Source organism: Pantherophis guttatus, chromosome 15 (assembly GCF_059756535.1).
Source record: "Pantherophis guttatus breed Tessera chromosome 15, ASM5975653v1, whole genome shotgun sequence".
NCBI classification, from domain to species: domain Eukaryota; kingdom Metazoa; phylum Chordata; class Lepidosauria; order Squamata; family Colubridae; genus Pantherophis; species Pantherophis guttatus.
The window spans coordinates 3,811,777-3,831,519 of record NC_142077.1 but is presented as its reverse complement, the minus strand read 5'-3'; the positions used below and the strand labels follow the sequence as shown (position 1 = coordinate 3,831,519).

Sequence of the window (19,743 nt, the reverse complement as noted above, 5' to 3'; positions counted from 1 at the left end):
TTTATTTTTTTGCAAACAGAAAGAGCAGAGTAAAATAAGGGCTGCTGGATGTCCCGGTGAATAAGGCGGGCTCGTTTGCTTTGGAGAGGATTCGTGTTACCTGACAATTCCATATTTTAAGAAGCTCCGTAGAACAAGAGGTGGGTTATGGGTGGGTTATTTCTAGGGACCAGCGCCCCAAAGCCATATAGGAAAGATCCACAATTCTGGGCTGTGCTAGGATATATTAAAGCAAGCCTAATGTTTGATGAGGCAGCCATCTTTATTCTTTGAATTACACCTTGCTTTTCCTCTACCGTGTTTCCCCAAAAATAAGACCGAGTCTTATATTAATTTTTTGCTCCGAGAGATGCATTAGGGCTTATTTTCTGGTTAAGAAAATAAGGGGGAAATACGATACTAAATGCACCCATCTGGCTGACAATCTTAACTGGGGCTTATTTTTGTGGTAGGGCTTATATTATAAGCATCCTGAAAAATCATGCTAGGACTTATTTTCCGGTTAGGTCTTATTTTGGGGGAGACATACAGTACTAAATGGCTCTCTCTGACGATCTTAACTAGGGCTTATTTTTGGGGTAGGGCTTATATTACGAACATCCTGAAAAATCATGCTAGGACTTATTTTCTGGTTGGGTCTTATTTTCGGGAAAACAGGATATTCTGTACTCTAGGCCATTGTTGAGGAGCGCTGACGAAACACAAACAAAAACAGCGCAAGGATGCCTTAAGCTCATCCAGAAAACTGGATCCCTCAGATAACAGGATAAACTCTTCCTGTTAATCCGCAAGAAGGCAACAACAGCTCTACAGGGTTCCTTTGCCAAATACTTTTTTCACTCTCAAGGTGTGTTACATCACTTGCCTTCACACCTGTTACTTCTCTGCAAGAATAACAAACGTTCCCAAAGGAATCCGTCACAAACCAGAACCACACACACACACACAAAAGGAGACACTGGTTGTCCTTTTGATCCTGAAAACCTTTTAAAATCTGACGCCCACGACCGAGATTCATATCCCATCCGCTTATCCTCTTAAAAAGCGTTCATCCTTTTTATTAGCGCTCTGAACTTCGCCATGTCGAATTTGGTTTAACGGCCTGCGTGCAAGTGGACAGATGCCGATTCGGAGATATTCCCAATAACCTCCCTGGGGAGGTAGAATTTCTCGGGATAATCGTGCTAAGTCTATTATGACAAAAGTGAGATTATCATCTTTTTAATGGCACCCGGGGGCGGGCAGAGGGAAGAAACCCAGCTGTTTGGCATATTGAACAGCCTAATCTCTTGGGACAGATGTAGTCAGTTCTCTATCTCTTCCTCTATGATTGGGGATGGGAAAGTACCACCCAACCACTAAGTCAGTGGCCCCCACAAGCTTTTGAGCCTGAGGGACCAGTTCCGTGGAGATTTTTTCACCGACTGGAGGGACGGTGGTTTCGCGTGCTGCCTGCATCCCGCCGATGAGGCTTCACTTGTTTGTGCGGACTGGTTGCTGGCATGCCGCAGACCGGGGGTTGGGAACCCCTGCACTAAGTAATACCTTCCAGAACCAGCCCCCACCGCCAGAGAGCCTTCATATCATCTTCTTTTGACGACTCCATAATCCCTTGCGGGGTAGAGTCTGGGCAACTGAATGGAGCTGAGTGTTTAGTCGTAATTCCTCAGAATCGATCTGCTTTCCAATAAAAAAATTGTTGAAAAATTGTTCTAAAGGTATCATAAGTCCAGGAGGCCGCCGACACCGATGTAACAAGCGAGGAATCCAACTGGAACTAAAATCATCATCTTCTTTTCACCATAATCCCTTGCGTCGGTGTGGAGTCTGGGCAACTGAATGGAGCTGAGTGTTTACTGGCCGGATGCCCTTCCTGTTGCCAATGTGGAGTTTTGTTCAGCAGATATATTCTCATTGTGCCCAGAGAGAGAAATATCTGCCTCTACCTAGGATCGAACTCACAGCCTCCTGATTGTGAGGCAAGAGCTCTGCCTCTAGGCCACCGCAACCACTCACCTAGAGATCCTTCATATATCCTAGCCAAACTCCCTGCCTCTATGTTACATTCAATCTGGAGAAGTGAAGTTCATACAACCACAGAACATGGAGGCAGTCAATTTAGCCTCCTTTTTAAAAAGCTTGCGATTCATAGATTGAAATTCCCAACATCCCAAGAGGGCTGGGGACTCTGGGAGTCGGAGTCCACATATCTGGGAAAAGCAGAACACTGAGCTGAGCATCTTACCTGTCCCAGGAATTACCTAACCTGACGAAAGGCGAGCCTTCCCTTGAGTTGCACAAAAATTACCCAGAATTTGGGACATGTTCTGAAGCCAACAAACAAGGTGACTTTTACAAGGATGTAGCATCACCCAGGGGTCAAATGAACTGAGTCTGGATGGGAGAAGGACGTACCTGTGTGGCCGGCCAGCTCACGGCTTACTCGGACGTTGCCTTCACGTGTTTTCAAGTTGTAAATGGAACAAATGTTATCGAGACCACCGCAGGCCACGTAGTTTCCGGAAGGGGCGTATGCGCAGGTCATGACCCAAGAGGAACGCAGTGGGATGGCATGGACCTAGCAAAAATACGGAAAAATAAAAAATGGGATAATTTAGTGAAACAAAATAGGCTTCCGTGAGCAGGTAGATGTTTCGCTGGCAGTTAAGTGGCAAGGATGTGAATTTCCTGGCAAATTGGAGGAGGGTCCTGTTTTATCAATAAATCATCCTGAAAGAAGGCTAAAGTTGGTTCAGACTTGGACACACAAGAAATGGAACCCAGAAAACGAATTGTGGCTTTCTAAAAAGCTGATCTGGCATTGCGTTGCTGCTTTTTAAGCGGTTAATTTTTATTTGGCAGCCATTTAGGGAAAAGGCCTCTTAATCAACCCATGGAAGAGAAGTTGCCTTCGGATGTTGTGGGGAGAGCTTCATCGTTGGAAGCTTTCAAGAAGAGACTGGACTGCCATCTGTCAGTAATGGTGTAGCGGGGTTGGACTAGATGCCCTTCAAGGACCCTTCCAACTCTTGTTATTCTGTATCCGAGTTTTGCTAGCACTGAATTGTTTGCAAATGGGCTGCTTGCCTCCTCCTGTTTTTCCCCACCATGGCCCTTTGAGGTAGGTTGGACGGAGAGATACTGAGTGGTTTGAACTCCCTGAAGGAGCTATCTTCACTACTTTAAGTATTATACATGCTGGTTCCCTCTAAGTTTACAAGTGTTGCAATGAATTTTGGGAGAAAATACACTGGAATCGAGAAAATGGAAACTTCTGATAAGATAGCTCTGTTGGGTACTTTAGAGAACTTTGAGAAAACAATGATAGGGGAAATGTTTACAAGGTTAAGTAGCTCTTTGCAAACTATTAGTAATTTCCATTTCCTGCTGGAATTCCCTGTTTTTCACCCAGCTAGAAGCTCTTAAATGTAATATGTATCTACTGCCAGCAGCAGAGGTTAAACCTGTGTGCGGCTTCAAGAAATAATTACTTTTGGCCTGCAACTTAAAGGAGTAAATGGGCGTGTATCTTAACTCTTCACTAGGGCTACAGCAGACATAAAAAGAACACAAGCTTTAGGGAACGAAGTTGTGTTGAAATCTGAATGGCTTTGCTGCAATTCAACAACCAGCCAGAACATTTGATTCGTCTCTCACCTTGTTTGTGGTGTAGCTGTCCCAAATGATCAGTTTTCCATCTTGTGATGCGCTAACCAGAAGCCTAGAAGAGCAGAGAAGGGAGAATAAATTGATTTTTTTCTTTTTTTTTTTTTGGCTAATCATACAGTGAACTGGTCCAGGCTGGCCTCGATCAATTGATTGAATCTTTCACAAGAGTTTCCCAGTAAATCACGTCGCCTTAGCTTTAACCCAGGAACCGTGTCAATGGCTTCGGCGCTGTTTAAACCCTGGAAGCTTGGAGTGCAGCCATCTGCGCGTTATCTTTGTTAAATGGCCGTTTAACCATCCATGGGAAACACTTGTATGGTTAAGTCCCCGAATCGTGACCGCAATTGAAACCAAAACTTCCACTGCTAAGCAGAGCGGCTGCTAAGCGAGGCACGCCCAATTTTACATCTTTTTTTGTTGTTGTTGCCGTGGACGTTAAAGTGAATCTCAATGGTCGTTGAATAAAGAGCACGGCCATTATGCAAATCCACCTTCCTTCCCCCCCCCCCCAATATTGATTTTGCTGGTTGGAAGCTGGAAGGGGAGGTTGCGAGCGGCAATCATGTGACCTTGTGAGGCGGCAACCATCGTAAATCCATGCCTGAATTTTGATCATGTGACTGCAGAGACATTAGAATCAGTGGTATTCAGCCGGTTCGGGCAAACCGGCAGCGGAGATATTTTCAAAGCCGGGCACATGCGCAGAAGGCGCGCGAGTGAGCAAAGCACATGCGCAGAAGGCGTGTGCACGCACGCTAAGCAAGAGTGCGCACGCACAATGAACTGGTGGTGAGTATATTGGAAACCCACTGCTGATTACAAGGGCTGTAAGTGACTTTTTCCAGTGCTGTTGTAACTTTGAATGGTCACTAAATGAACAGTTGTAAGGCGAGGAGTACCTATATTATACAATGCTGAACCCGGGAAAGTGCATTGATCAGAATTGACCTGAAAGTACCATAACTGGATCTGTTGATATTTCCACCTTTTCTACGAGATTACAAAGATCTGGGAATCTGTAAAGAGCTTAACACTGATTGTAGTATATTATAGCTATTTATATATTTACCATGTTAGCATATATAATATAATATATATGCTAACTATAAATATATTTTATGCTAAATATAAATAGCATAAATAGCATATATATATGCTATTTATATATATATTGTGTTTCCCCGAAAATAAGATCCTGTCTTATATTTTTTTGAACCCTGAAATAAGCACTTGGCCTTATTGCCATGTGCTCAGAAGCCCAATTGGGCTTATTATCACAGAGGATGTCATATATATATATATTTTCGAATCCCCAGTGCCACGTAAAGGGGTGAGCTCCCGTTACCTGTCCCAGCTTCTGCCAACCTAGCAGTTCGAAAGCACGTAAAAAATGCAAGTAGAAAAACAGGGACCACCTTTGGTGGGAAGGGAACAGCATTCTGTGCGCCTTTGGCATTGAGTCATGCTGGCCACATGACCACGGAGACATTTTCGGACAGCGCTGGCTCTCTTCGGCTTTGAAACAGAGATGAGCACCGCCCCGCTAGAGTCGGGAACGACTAGCACATATGTGCGAGGGGAACCTTCACCTATATGCTATTTATCATTGCACGGCATGTCATATGTTGAATTTACATATTTTAAAGGGTTTTTGTAAACTTTGCTTGTATAATTAGCGTTTTAACTTTCAGCTTGTTCTGTGTTTGAATGCCATTGTGACACAGTTCATAAACATCAGTTAATAAAAAAAAAAGAGGAACACGGATTATTTGACTTGAAGAAACAAAATTCGAGTCATTAGTAAAGATTCTTTTCCTTGGATTAAAAACAGCCCTTCCGATACAGCTTTGGTCAATTCCAAAAAAAAGGGGGGGGAGGAAGAGGGCTGCCGTCTTTTTGAAAAACAAGCCCAGTTCTCTGTCAACAAAGAAGAATAAATGTTAACTTTTACTTGTCAGCATCGCTTAATGTTTCCCCGTTCTGGAGCAGGAAAAGTACAATTGTAAAACTTTATTAATGACGGTGGTGGCTTTGTTTAAATAAATCTTTCCCCACTGTGTGTGTTTGTGTTTCGGAGTTTTGCTCAACTCCAGGCAAAAAAAAAAAAAAAAAAAAAAATGAACTGGCCTGAATCTCGTATCAAAAATGCCACTACTATGGTCAAAGTGACGTACAACCACTTGTTTAGGGACCGTTCAAAGTTCCAAAAGTACTGAAAATAGTGACTTGCGGTTAGTCCTCAGCTAACAACCATTCCTGCAGTCCCATCATCAAAATTCAGGTGCTAATGGCCACCAGTATGTATTCGTCATGGCTGCCTTGTCCTAGGGGTTGTGTGATCATCGTTGCCACATTTCCCAGCCGGTTTCCAACAAGCACACTGAATGGGGGGAAGTCAGATTCCCTTAACGACCGCATGATCCACTGAACGACTGCACTGATTTGCTTAATTGGTGGAGGGTTTCCAGCCTGAGCAGGGGGTTGGACTAGAAGACCTCCAAGGTCCCTTCCAACTCTGTTTTCTCTGTTCTTAATGACCGTGGCCAAAAAAGATTGCAAAATTGGGGGCGACTCACTTAACAACTGCTTTGCTTAGCAATGGACATCCTGGGCCCAATTACGATCGTAGGTAGAGGACTCGTCATAAATTGAGGAAAAATAGCTGGGGCGAAGCAGGAGAGGCTCATTATTGGTCATCTGTTGTGTTGCACAAAGCAGTAGCACAACCAGGAGCTGCTCAGGCTCACCGATTTCCTCCCATCTCCCTTTTTTTGGGGGGGGGGGTAAATCCTTCCCTCTTCTCATGAGAAGGGAGGAATCCTTAGTATCCAACCTTGCGTTGGGGGACAACCTGTCCAACCCAGGTAACTTACCTGGAATCGGTTCCCCAGTGCATTGCATAAATTTTGGCCAAGTGTCCTCGCAGTGTTCGTCTAGTGCGCATCTGAATACGACCCACAGGATCAATGTTGGCTGTGATCTGAAAAAGAAGAATTGCACATCATCTGTCAAACAACAGCTACTACCCAAAGGGGGTTGTTTGTGTGTGTGTGTGTGAGAGAGAGAGGGGGGGGGGCAGAGAGGGGAGGGAGGCAGGGAGAGAAAGAGGGGGAGAAAAAGAGAGATGAAGGAGGGAGAATGAGAGAGACAGGGAGAGAAAGAGACAAAGGAGGGAGAGAGGAAGGAAGGAAGAGAGAGGAAGGAAGGAAGGAAGGAAGGAAGGAAGGAAGGAAGGAGAGACAAAGGGAGAAAGGGGGGAGAAAGAGAGAGATGAAGGAAGGAGGGAGACAGAGAGGGAAGGAAAAGAGAGAGCGAGGGACAGGGAGAGAAAGATAGTTGAAGGAAGGAGGGAGAGAGAAAGAGAGAGATGAAGGAAGGCAGGAGAGAGAGGAGAGGGAAAGAGAAAGAAAAAGAGGGAGGGAAGGAGGGAAAGATAAAGAGAGAGGGGGTGGAGGGAGGCAGGGAGAAAAAGAGGGGGAAGAAGTGAGATGAAGGAGGGAGAAGGAAAGAGACAGGAAGACAAAGAGAGGGAGGGAGGGACAGAAAGAGAGAGATGAAGGAAGAAGGGAGAGAGAGAGGAAGAAAGAGAGAGAGGGAGATGAAGGAAGGAGGGAGAGAGAGAATAGAATAGAATAGGATTCTTTATTGGCCAAGTGTGATTGGACACACAAGGAATTTGTTTTTGGTGCATACACTCTCAGTGTACATAAAAGAAAAGATACGTTCATCAAGAATCATGGAGAGGGAGAGAGAAACAGGAAGAGAGAGGGAGGGAAAGATAAAGGGAGGGGGAAGAGGAGAGAGAGAGAGAGAGAGAGAGAGAGAGAGAGAGAGAGAGAATATACACTATAGCAGAGGTATCCAACCTGGGCAACTATAAGACCTGTGGACTTCAACTCCCAGAATTCCCCAAGAGAATTCTGGGAGTTGAAGTCCACAAATCTTACGAGTGGGCAAGGTTGGGCACCCCTGCCCTAGAGGATGAGGTAAGAGGAAATCCCTGCCAGGGTCTTATTATTGCAAAGTATTAAAGGGCCCAGGGGAACTCGTTCAAAACCCGAAGGCGTCACAAAAAAAGGTTTGGCTGCCCAACCTAAGCAGACTTTCCAAGAAACCGCTTGTAAAAAGGAAAACAGGCCTTCAACACGGTTTTCCTCGTCATGTGGCTAAGTAAACGCAAAAGCTTTGGATCTCGGCGACACGGCAATCAAAAGCACGGGAGGCTTGTAGTGTAAACGCCACAAAGGGAAACAACATAAAGGGCTGCGTATCTGCGCTGTCTCCACGCCACACAACTATTTAAAGAGCCTTGGTGGTGCAGCGGACTTAAAGTGCTGTTAAGTAGCACTTAGCTGCCAGCTGCCTGAAATTACTGCAAGTTCGAATCTCACCAGGCTCAAGGTTGACTCAGCCTTCCATCCTTCCGAGGTAGGTAAAATGAGGACCCGGATTGTGGGGGCAATAAGCTGACTTTGTATTAAAAAAAAAAGAACACCGCTTAGCGGGGGTGGGGGGTGGGGGGAAGCCCTACTAAGCAGGTATATACAAAAGGTATGAAGGCTATTGCTTAACGCATTGTAAGCCGCCCTGAGTCTCCGGAGAAAGGGCGGCATATAAATCGAACCAATAAAATAAAAGAAAAGAAATAAATAAATTTAGCTCCGTAACCCAGAAAACAGAATTTCTCCCCTTTTCTCCTCCACCCACCCCAATGTTTTAAAACTATTGTCGTAGCTTTAGCAAAATGTAATGCCGGCTTTTGGGAATTAGGAGCCCAGATAAATATCATTCATGGCTTAACTCTTGGTCTGTAAGCCTTCTGAACCTCGTTTGAAGAACAAGGCAAGCTGGGGTCCACCCAACCTCTCAAGTGGCAGCACCCTAAGAGAAAACCTGATCAGGGCCACTTAAGCCATCATTAAAATAAAATGAGGGCTTTTTTGGGGATGGGGGTGGGAGCCAGGGTCATGTAATCAAAATCCAGCTGCTCGGCAACTGGCATGTACTTATGACAGTTGCAAGGTCCCAGGGGTCATGTGAGATCGCCTTTGGCGGCCGTCCGACCAGCAAAATCAATGGGGAAAGTCAGATTTTACTTAACAACTGTGTTACTAGCTACACAACCGTGTAGTGGTTCACTTAACAATGGTGGCGGGGGAAAAAAAAAGTTCGCAAAACTCCACCTAAACAAATGTTTCGTTGAGGAAAGAATAGGGATAGGGATAGGATAGGATAGGATAGGATAGGATAGGATGTAGAATGTAGAATGTAGAATGTAGAAAATAGAAAATAGAATAGAATAGAATAGAATAGAATAGAATAGAATAGAATAGAATAGAATAGAATAGAATAGAATAGAATAGAATAGAATGCAAAATAGGATAGGATACGATAGGATAGGATAGGATGCAAAATAGGATAGGACAGAATATAGAATAGAATAGAATAGAATAGAATAGAATAGAATAGGATAGGATAGGATAGGATAGGATAGGATAGGATAGGATAGGATAGGATAGGATAGGATAGGATAGGATAGGATAGGATAGGATAGGAAGTTGGAAGGGACCTATGGAGGTCTTCTAATCCAACCCCCTGCTTAGGCAGAAAACCCTACACCACCTCAGAAATGTTGGGCTCAATTGTAGTTGTAACTCAATGAGCACCTGTATGCCATATTTAAGGGACCCAAAACACTTCAATTTCTCTCTCTCTCTCTCTCTCTCTCTCTCACACACACACACACACACACACCGCAATTACCTGGGCCAAGGTAGCGTCAGCACAGGCTTTCCTAGCATCCTGCAAGAAAAGAAGAGAAGAATGTGTGAATGCTCGCAGAGGAAAAACAGTCAAACAAACAAGAAAAAAAAAACACCACCGCATGTTTTTCCCCCTGCTTCTGTTTTAAAACGACCGTTCGCCGTCCCAGGGCTGTGTCCCGATAGGGAAAGTGCAGACATAAATACCTTGGGAGGAGGGAAGCCCTTCTCTATTTATCGGAAGCTTATAATCTGCTAAGAATTTAGAAAGCCTATTAGAGCCAGCATCTCCCTCGATCAAATGGCAAAAAAAAAAAAAAAGAAAGAAAGAAAGAAAGAAAAAGGGGGTGATGAGGATGAAGGGGGAAGGACGGGTGCAAAAAGGTTTCAGACACGCTAAGCCGGATAATCTCTTTATGAAACCCCGTTTCCGTTGGGCATTGCAAGCGGCATCAATTCTGCACAGTGCCCGCGTTGGTCTAAATGTTAAAACAGCCACTCCAAATTTGATCTGGTGACTCGTGATTAGGAGGGAATTCCATCATAAGATTTCAATCTGGCGGGGATAGATTTAAAAAACGATTATGCTGTTCGGCTGGCTGGAAGATTAGGCCTGTTTTTCACCCTTCCCAGGCTCCAGAAGCTTTCTTGGAGCCTGGGGAGGGCAAAAACAGCCTCCCCCCACCCCCCCAAGGCCCTCTGGAGGCAGGAAATGGCCCGTTTCCCAACTTCTGGTGGGCCCTGAAGGGTCAAAAATCAGTTGGCCGGCACGCACATGCGCGCTGGAGCTAAGTTAGGGCAACGCTCGTGTGCCCACCAATATGGCTCCGCGTGACCTGTGGCACGCGTGCCATAGGTTCACCATCACGGCCTTAGACATGTGGACTTCAACTCCCAGAATACCCCAGCCAGCATGGGGGTTGAAGTCCACACATCTTAAAATGCCTAAGGTGGGGAAACACTGCTCGAGAAAGAGGAGATCTGAGATCCAGAAAGAATTTCACCAAAAGCTTCTGCTGGATTTTGATCTGCATATAGAATAGAATAACAGAGTTGGAAGGGACCCCGGAGGTCTTCTAGTCCAACCCCCTGAAATGGTAGAGGCAGGAAACCCTATACCCGTGATGGCGAACATGTGACATGCAGAGCCATATTGGTTGGCACATGAGCTCAGCTCCAGCACACATATGGGTGCCAGCCAGCTGATTTTCGGGTCTTTTGGGCCCACCAGAAGTTGGAAACAGGCCATATCCAGCCTCCAGAGGGCCTCGGGGGACCTAGGGAAGGCTGTTTGTGCCCTCCCCAGACTCCTAGAAAGGCTATGGAGCCTGGGGAGAGTGAAAAATGGGCCTACTGGGCCCACCGTGCCATCGTGTGCCAAAAGCAGGGAGAGCACGGGGGGGGGCACATAGAATTATGAGTGTTGGCACACCCACGACCCCTCACTTTTGGCACGCGATGGCAAAAAGGTTAGCCATCACTGCCCTATACCATTTCATTTTCTTTTTTTCTTTTTTTTACATTTTTAAATTTCCTTTTAATACAAACATTTCATCTTTCATTAAAGTGTGTCATTAAAGTGTGATTCATTCAGTGTGTCGTCTGGGTACAAATTTTTTGTGCAATAACCATTAAAATTTACAGCCACGTTCATTATTTATATCTATTCTTGGATTAATACTAATACATAACGTATCTACTGTTGTAACATTTCTCTTCTTAGGTTATTTGACTTAGTAATACATTTTCGATATTTCGCTCCTCCGCTTTTATTTCTAATTTTCATATTTATTCTCTAACCGTTGATAAAATAACTCCCATATACTGTAATAGTCAGATTCTTCCTTTCCTTTAATTGCAAGTGTTAATCTATTCCTTTCTGCACACTCTAATATTTTCTTAATCACATTTTCATCCGTAGGGATCTCTGCACTTTTCCAATTTTGTGCAAATACAATTCTAGCTGCAGTTATTACATGAATAATCAAATATACATTTTCCTTACTATAAGTTTCATATTCTTGGGGTGGTCATTTTGCGCTACCCTACGGTCACTGCCAAATTGTACTTGGTGACTTAAATATGTCATGGGGTGTAAGCGATGCTGAAAAATGGACTTAAGAGTAAGAAAAAGAAATAGAAAAAAACCACAAACCAATTTCAAGGCCATTTTAATGTGGTTGTTATCTCAACCCAACGCTACCTTTCATTCCATACAATTCTTTAATTTTAATGATTTTTTTTTCATTTTAATGAAAACATCTGTCGAAAGCCAATTTTAGATATCCCCCCCCCCCAAAGCCCAAATCTTTGAAAATTCTATAAATCAAAGATCTCAGGACTATTTCACTGAAGGAGGAGAGCAAGTAAATTAATACTTACTCTGATTTGGTTCTTTAGTTGTTCAGCCTCCTGGCGTAACTGATCGAGTTCACTCATCTTCCCGCACTAAAGGTGTACAGCTTTGACACTCCTTAAAAGCTTAAAAACCTGCAAAATAAACAAACAGAAAGTGTGACTCGGATAATCTTTTGCTCATCAATGAACCAAATATTTATATCGACATGCACACAATGTCAACTTGCAAAGCATCCCTGGCCTGCTCTCAAGTTGCCATGGGAAAATGGTGAAGCAGCATGGCAGCCAAAAACAAAAGCACATTCCAGACATATCTCTCTCAAGGCTGTCTCCCAGGGTTACCCACAGCAGCTGGAGGGGAGTGATCTGTACAACCTACAAAATTTCTCTGTTGGCAAATGTGACTGATGACACACCCTGGGGGGAGGGGGGAAACAGGGTCAAGTCTGGGTCGCAAATTACATGGGGTCAGAGTTGGCTTCACTTGGAATGTGCCGACATGAAGCTCCTAATAAATAACTGAATTTATTTCGAAGCTTGGCTCGAGGCTCATGATTTAATTAGGGCATCCGTTGGAACCCTGATACACACATCATCTCAAAATCTTGGGCTAAGAACAAGCAATTCTCAACTTATGTCCACAACTGAGCCCAAAATTTATGCCGCTAATTGAGACATTTGTTAAGTGAGTTTTGCCCCATTTTACGACTTTTCTGGCCACAGCTGTTAAGGGAATCACTGCAGTTGTTAAGTTAGTGACATGGTTGTTAAGCAAATCAGGCTTGTCAGAAGGTCGCAAAAGGGGATCAAGTGACCCAGGGATTCTGCAACCGTCATAAATACGAGTCAGTTGCCAAGCGCCTGAATTTTGATCACGTGACCGCGGGGATGTTGCAACGGTCGTAAGTATGAAAAATGGTCATAAGTCACTTTTTTCAATCTTGTTGTAACTTTGAACAGTCACTAAATGGACTGTTAAGTCGAGTACTACCTGTAATGCTGAATTATACAACATTTGTAAACTATGCACTCTTCTCCATTATTCCCGTATTATTATTTTTCAAAAGACTGCAAAGGAGAAAATAATTGTGCATTTCACTGCTGGCTGGTTCCTCTACTCAACAATAACGCTGGGATGGGAATTGATTAAACGAAGCAAAATAAAATAATTACGTCGATTCATCTGAAGCAGAATTCATGATTAAAATTGGCAACAACTTTTTTTTTTTTTTTTACAAAAAATGAAAAATCTTGAACAGAGGTTTCCGCACAGATCCTAAAAGAAATACAGAAAACAAAATAAAAGAAATACTACTTCGCCTGTTAGATTTTAAATATTTCTGTATGTTTTTCTTGGGTTCGCTCTTGAATTTTCCTTCGAGAAATAGAATAGAATAAAACATAACAGAAGGCAGAACAGAACAGAATATAGGACAGAACAGAACAAAATAGCACAGAACAGAATAGAATAAGAACAGAACAGAATAGAATAGAACAGAATAGAATACAGAATGTAGAATAGAATAGAATACAATAGAATAGAATAGAATAGAATAAGAACAGAACAGAACAGAACAGAACAGAATAGAATGTAGAATAGAATAAGAACAGAACAGAACAGAATTCTTTATTGGCCAAGTGTGACTGGACACACAAGGAATTTGTCTCCGGTGCATAAGGTCTCCTTATATGTCCAATCACACTTGACCAATAAAGAATTTTGTTCTGTTCTGTTCTGTTGTTCTGTTCTGTTCTGTTTCTATTCTATTCTGTTCCTGTTCTTATTCAAGAGCGAATCTAAGAAAAACTTTTATAATCTATAAACATCATTCAATTCTTTTATCCTGATGAACCATTTTTAGATTTGCCCCCTTTTGAGGTTTATCCTTTTAATTCCCCCCCCCCCAAAAACATAGCCACTGTCTTTCAGAAATAGCAGCCTGTGGAAGAAATCCCAGTTGGTTTTCCCCAGCTCCAGCACAACCTCTCAAACTACTTTAAAAAAAAATCTTGCACAAAAGCGTGTGAAATGCTGCAGGACTTCTGATGGCAACCATCCCATCTTTTCGTGTTCCCAGACCCTCAAAACTCCCAAGGATCCTTTTCACAGCTTACAGAGCTGTAACTGCTGTTTTAATTTCACCCACCCAATTTTCTTCCCTTTCGCTCCCCAGGATCCTAGCAGAGTTAGCCACAAAAGACCCATCTCCCAAGCTGATCTGACGCTGGCAAATGTCCAGCTGTGGCAAAAAAAGATAATATTTGCAAAATTTCAATTTATTCCTTCCGGCCCAAGGTTCTGCTTAAGAGTTCGGAGCCAACCGCCATCCAGGTTCTCCATTTATCAGCTACGTCGATGGAATTTTTTTTTGGGGGGGGGGGGGGGAACCCATGGCCAAGTCCTCCTTTAGCCACCTAAGCCCATAAAGTCACACTTTGTGGCAATCTCTCTGTCTCAGACACCCCCCCCCAAATTGTGGTTGGGAGGTGGGGGAAAAATGGGGGGGGGAGAAAAGCAGCATTTTGAAGCTCTTGAATCAGAATGTAAACAGTGGCGGGATTCAAATTATGACCGGCTGGGTGGGCGTGGCCATGGTGGGTGTGGCCAGGAGCGTGCGACAAGCAGAACATGGCCTCCTGCACCTCCCGGGAGCAAAAATGGGCCACAGGGAGGGGGGGGAAAAGTAAGACGTGCATTCCCGCACCCCGTTTTGAGCCGGCAATTTAACTACCGGTTCGCCCGAATACCACCGCTGATTCACCCTAAGCGATCAATAATTTAAAATATTTTTTACAGGAGCTACCTCAGTCTGAACCTGCAGCCCTTATCCCGTCTACACCCAGGAGCATCTCTGAAGTTCTGGATTGCCGGATCATTGCTAAGGCTTTCTAATCTCCCGGCTCGAGTTAGCCAGTGGTGCAAATCCAATTAAGATGATGCCTGGGATGATCTTAAGTCCAGCCTCTATATCCCGGCAGTTGTTTCAAGAAGCTCCCCCCCCCCCCATGGAACAACCATAGGGCAGAGTTGTGGGGAGTTTCTTCCTGCCTCGACGTAATTCGAAATAGTTAAAAGAGAGTCTATAAAGATTCTCAGTCATCCAGGTCACAGTTGTCTCAAAGGTGCTTTTTCAAAAAGCAGCTTTGTTTTTCCTTGGAAGACGTTTTGCTTCTCATCCAAGAAGCTTCATTGGTTCTGACGGACTGGCTCAGAACTGGAGAAGCTTCTTGGATGAGAAGCAAAACGTCTTCAAGGAAAAACGAAGTCCAGCTGTCTTTTGGAAAGAGCACCTTTGGGACAAGTCAGCCAAGAGTTTCTTTTGAATTGTCTTCCTAAAATGAGAATTAGGACCAAGCAGGTTCTAATTACAATTAGTTGCTGCCTAATCGGGGGGGGGGTGGACTAGAAGACCTCCAAGGTCCCTTCCAACTTACTCTAGTCCACTCCACTCGTCACTATCCCTAGGAAAATGGACAACCATTTGCCTGAAGTGATGTAGGGTTTCCTGCCTGAGCAAAGGGTTGGACTAGAAGACCGCCAAGGTCCCACCCCAACTCTTATTCTACATCTATAGTTGTTTTGAAGGCAAGCGGGTGTTTTGAAGTCCTCGATCTCATTTTATTTATTGCCTCCGTCAGGTTGCGGACTTCAAGCTTGCTAGCTTCAGAACATTGCAACATCTATAATCATCAGCCCCTGAAACTCATTCTAAGTATGCGCGCGATAAGGCAACTGGTGATTTTTGCATTAACGGGAAGCTGGTGGAGAAAGGCCGTAGACTAGGAAAGGTTCAATCTCTTCTTAAAAACTTCCAGTGTTGGGGCATTTACAACTTCTGGAGTCAAGCTGTTCCACTGATTAATTGTTGTAACTGTCAGGAAATTTCTCCCGAGTTCGAGGTTTGCTTCCCATTTGTGCAGCAAATGCCCGCTCCAAACTGCCAAATCAATCTTTCCATCCAAGTGCGGGGCCCCTAATGCATTTAAAACTGCCCGAAGCCACTATTTAATAGCAATTTTTGATGGGGTTGAACTACCGACAGGCAAGGTCCCATCGTTAAGACGGGCTGGCATTATGGACAACCAGCACAGAAAAAGGCCCTTAGGTAAGGTCATCTAATTATTAGAGGGATGTCTAATTTGCTATCCAGGTTCAATTCCAGGAAAGCAGCAGGTGCAATCCCATTCTTGTGCAGGTGTGAAAATTCTTGCCCTACAAACAAAACAGTTTGCTTTGCTCGAAAAATTCTTTTTTTTTTTTCCCCGTCTCGTATTTCAGACAAATGGTTATCCAACATCTTCTTAAAAACTTCCAGTGTTGGGAGCATTCACAACTTCTGGTGGCAAGTTGTTCCACGGATTAATTGTTCTCACTGTCAGGCAATTTCTCCATAGTTCTAAGTTGCTTCTCTCCTTGGTTAGTTTCCACCCGTTGCTTCTTGTCCTGCCCTCAGGGGCTTTGGAGAATAGCTTGACTCCCTCTTCTTTGGGGCAGCCCCTGAGATACTGGAAGATTGCTATCATGTCTCCCCTGGTCCTTCTTTTCATTAGACATACCCAGTTCTTGCAACCGTTCTTCGTATGTTTTAGCCTCCAGTCCCCTAATCCTCTTTATTGCTCTTCTCTGCACTTTTTCTAGCATCTCAACATCTTTTTTTTTTTAATATCGTGGCAACCAAAGCTGGATGCAATATTCCAAGTGCGGCCTGACGAATCGAAGGAACGAATGAACGCTTTGCCAACAATTTCAAACAGTCAAAAGATCTAGAAAGCGTTTTCAGATGTACATTCATGCATCAGCCACGCGGCCTTTCCAAATAATGTGGTCTTCCTCTTTTTGAACAGAAAGGCCATTTTTTTAATAGCCAAACGGCTAAACGGGGGGAAACAAACTCGAATCGCCGTTTCAACGGTCAATTGCAACGAACCAAAACCAAAACCAAAGTCAATATTCTGGAAAAAAATTTCTGGGCGTTAAGAGTTGTAATTGACCAGCAAGTTTTTTTTCTCCAACGGTGCTATCATATCCCCCCTCACAATTTAACACAAATTAAATTAGGGTGGGGTGTTTTTTTTTTTTTTTTGCCTCTGAGCCAAATGACGCTACAATCAGAAAAAGATTGAGAAAGGACTAAGTTAATCAAAGGATGTTAACCGGTACCAATTGAAGAAAGTGAGGCTGATTACTTAAACTCACCTAGTGAATTGCTGTTAAGCCACTGAAATTAAATCCTAATTATTCGTAGCTAACTGTGCTGTGCTAATATTCACAGCAATAGTTCTTCCCGGGTTTTATCTTAAAATCCCATAGAAACTGCCCAGATTTTCCTTCAAAATGAAATTAAAACAAGCGCTGTTCGCACCATAATTAACAAGGTAAAGCTGTTATGTTTTTTTAAATAGGGGTTACGGTTGCAACTTTAGTGGTGGTGCCCACCCGTACCAATTATTGATGCCATTAAATACCGTGCTAAATTTCGAATTAACAGAAGGACTGCGGCTTTGATTAATTATCGGCATGCTCCAAATCGTAACACTGAGGTTTTGGCCCTTTCTTCAAAGATTTCAGGTGAAGTTTCCAACATTTGCATATAGAGGTAATCCTCGACTTACAACAGCTCATTTAGTGACCGTTCAAAGTTACGACGGCACTGAAAAAAGCGACTGATTTACCGGTTTTCACACTTACGACCTTCGCGGCATCCCCCACGATCACGTGATCAAGATTCAGATGCGTGGCAACTGGTTCATACTTATGACCGTCGCTGTGTCCCGGGGTCACGTGTTCCCCTTTTGCGACCTTCTGACGAGCAAAGTCAATGGGGAAACCCGATTCACTTAACAACCGGGCTGCTAATTTATCACAGTGCAGTGATCCACTTAACGACTGTGGCAAGAAAGGTCATAAAGTGGGTCAAAGCTCACTTAACAAATGTCTCACTTAACAGCAGAAACGTTGGGCTCTATTGTGGTCGTTAAGGGCTACATGTATAAGTATTTACAGTTAAATCTTCTTGTGTTTAAAAGAAGAGGTTTTTTCTAAGTAAGAAGCCTTCATCCCAAACTGAAATTTATGAAAAATTGAAAACTGACCCACCGCTAACAACTGAAAACGAAAGAAATCAATAAGGCATCAAAACGGAGAGGAAGAAGCCACTAATCTGACACAAAAATAGTAATTTAAAAGTTTGAACAAAGAAGGAACAAAAGGACTCAGCACTAGACCACCCCAAAGTAACCCTCACTTTTACAAACACCTAATAAATACACTTCCCCCGAAATGGATGTTTTACAAGATTAAAAATATCCATTTGCCCGAACGAGAGAACTGTGCTTGCAAACCATCAGTTGATATAATGTGGTTCCATTAATCCGAAAAAATTCAATTCCAAAATTTCTGAACTGTCTCCAAGGTCAGCCCCATAAAGAATGCCTTTACAGTGCAGGTAGTCCTCGACTTACGACCACAATCGGGACTAGAAATTCCACAGCGAAGGAGGAGAGGGAGGGAGGAAAGAGTGAGAGAGAGAGAGAAAGCAAGAGAAGGAAGGAGAGATAAAGCAAGAGGGAGGGAGGGAAGGAAGGAAGGAGAAGAGACAAGGAAGGAAGGAAGGAAGGAAGGAAGGAAGGAAGGAAGGAAGGAAGGAAGGAAAGAGAGAGACAGCAGGGAGGGAGGGAAGCGTGAGAGAGAAAGTAAGAGAAGGAAGGAGAGATAATATTTTAAATTTTTGTAATTATGTGTTTTATCCTCTGGCTGTTCACCGCCCTGAGTCCTTCGGGAGTAGGGTGGTATAGAAATTAATTAATTAATTAATTAATTAAATAAATAAATAAGGAGGGAAGGAAGGAAGGGAAAGAGGGAGGGAGGGAAGGGAGGGAGGAAGGAAAGCATGAGAGAAAGCAAGAGAAAGAAGGAGAGATAAAGCGGGAGGGAGGGAGGAAGGAGGGAAGAGAGGGAGAGAGGAAGGAAGGAGAGAAAGCAGGAAGGGAGGAAAGAGTGAGAGAGAGAAAAGGAAGGAAGGAAGGAAGGAAGGAAGGAAGGAAGGAAGGAAGGAAGGAAGGAAGGAAGGAAGGAAGGAAGGAAAATTGAGGACTGCCTGTAATCTAACCTACCTAGAAGCTTCATAACATGAACTACCTTAACCAAGTTATCCTCACCCAGGAAGGGCTGCATCTGATGAAGGAACCAAAGACAAGCAATAGGCAAAACTAGTCAAGAATATTAATATCAAGCGAAAAAGTGGAATAACTGTCATGGCGGTGTGAACCTGACCTCGGGAGAGCGCAACCTCTCACTGCAATCTCGTTTTCTCTGGGAGATCCTTGGCTCCCTACATGGGCAGATCTCCTAAACTTCCTAAACCGAAGGCAGACATCTAATCTCACCCCATTCACAACAGGCTTAAAAGCATCATCGTGATTCCTTGGGAGATGCGATCCAACGGCTGGCAAAACATTTTGAACAAACTTCTTTTGAGACAAGATGCTGGGTAAGAATTAACTTTTGGAACCTGGGAGAAACCCGATCTGCCTAAACAAGGAACCAAATAATAGTAACATGAACAAGGCAGTAATATCTAGCGATACGGGTTTTTTTCCGCATAAAATCAGACGGCAGGAAAAAAAAATCTCCCCATTAACCAGTTAAAGCAATAGCGCTTTAAGACATATATACCGCTTCATGGCGCTTTAAACATTGTCTAAGCGGTTTTACAGAGTCAGCGTATCGCCCCCAACAATCTGGGTCTTCCTTTTACCAAGCTCAGAAGGATGGGAGGTTGAGTCAACCTTTGAGCCTGGGTGGGATTCGAACTCCTGGCTGACTCAGCCTGCAATACTGCATTCTAACCACTATTATAATAATTCAAGTGAATTTTTTTTAAAAAAAATTTCCTTCCGTAGCAACGATGTACAAGTAGTACTCGATTTACGACCACAATTGAGCCCAGTGGTG

General features: G+C 43.6%; 1 protein-coding gene across 2 annotated transcripts in view; it reads right to left on the bottom strand.

Moving 5' to 3' along the window:
• GNB1 (G protein subunit beta 1) overlaps window positions 1-19,743 on the bottom strand; it is a 55,172-nt gene that overhangs the window by 8,440 nt on the left and 26,989 nt on the right. For both annotated transcript variants that reach the window (XM_060694193.2, XM_034434846.3), the window contains exons 2-6: window positions 11,814-11,921; window positions 9,433-9,471; window positions 6,543-6,649; window positions 3,658-3,721; window positions 2,416-2,578 (exon numbers count right to left, since the gene is read on the bottom strand). In XM_060694193.2, coding sequence (XP_060550176.1) covers window positions 2,416-2,578; window positions 3,658-3,721; window positions 6,543-6,649; window positions 9,433-9,471; window positions 11,814-11,870 — 430 coding nt within the window. In that variant the 5' untranslated portion in view covers window positions 11,871-11,921. The remainder of the gene's footprint in view (window positions 1-2,415; window positions 2,579-3,657; window positions 3,722-6,542; window positions 6,650-9,432; window positions 9,472-11,813; window positions 11,922-19,743) is intronic.